Below are 669 nucleotides of genomic sequence, written 5' to 3'. Positions count from 1 at the left end.
CCCTTCCCTTTTCCTGGTATAGATAATCTTCACATGTTAATTGAAGCCATCCCTTGTCTCCATAGAGCAAGTACTTCGGACGTTGTTCTTCTGATCCGGGAAACTCCCCAGGTGGCTATTCTTGTCCAAAAGGGGTATAGGGATTCCGTTAAAGTAACCCAGGGTTACATACAAAAAGGAAATAATAATGATAGCAATGCCTATCAGTAAGCTGAATAAACCCTTGTTGATCAGAATGGAGGCTATTATGAGCATGTACAGGCTTCTGCCAACTACTGTGAATAAGAATTCGATGTGTCGATAAAAATTGAATGTCTTCACGTCGCATAGGATTAAGAGGACACCTGAGCATATGATGTACACGTTGATCACAGTTTGGAACAGGTTGAAAACGTTCAGTATGCCGCCGGTAATCATGAGCGCGCCTGTGAGGGGGAGGGGCAGTGAAGGGGGGAGTTGTGAAGCGGGGAAGTGGCAAAGGGGAGAAAGGACGAAATGGCAAAGGGGAGAAAGGACGAAGTGGAAAAGAGGATAAACGACGAAATGGCAAAGAGGATAAGCGACGAAACCACAAAGCTCCTTTTACCTGCAACCATCGATAAAAACCGCAAGCTGAAGTTTGGAATGTTCTTAAATATCAGTGCCATGATTGGAAAAAAAAAAAAAAAA

The 669-nt window shown here is 43.6% G+C and overlaps 1 protein-coding gene across 1 annotated transcript; it reads right to left on the bottom strand.

Moving 5' to 3' along the window:
* Nucleotides 1-36: 36 nt before the first annotated feature.
* PCYB_146370 (COPI associated protein) lies at nt 37-647 on the bottom strand (the record flags this gene model as incomplete). The annotated part of the gene is made up of 2 exons (XM_004225107.1): nt 37-425; nt 587-647. 2 exons carry the CDS (start codon nt 645-647, stop codon nt 37-39), a joined length of 450 nt encoding a protein of 149 aa, XP_004225155.1.
* Nucleotides 648-669: the final 22 nt, after the last annotated feature.

This window comes from Plasmodium cynomolgi, chromosome 14 (assembly GCF_000321355.1).
Source record: "Plasmodium cynomolgi strain B DNA, chromosome 14, whole genome shotgun sequence".
Lineage (NCBI taxonomy): Eukaryota > Apicomplexa > Aconoidasida > Haemosporida > Plasmodiidae > Plasmodium > Plasmodium cynomolgi.
Note: the sequence above shows the minus strand (reverse complement) of the source record. Positions and strands in the feature narration are given on the sequence as shown.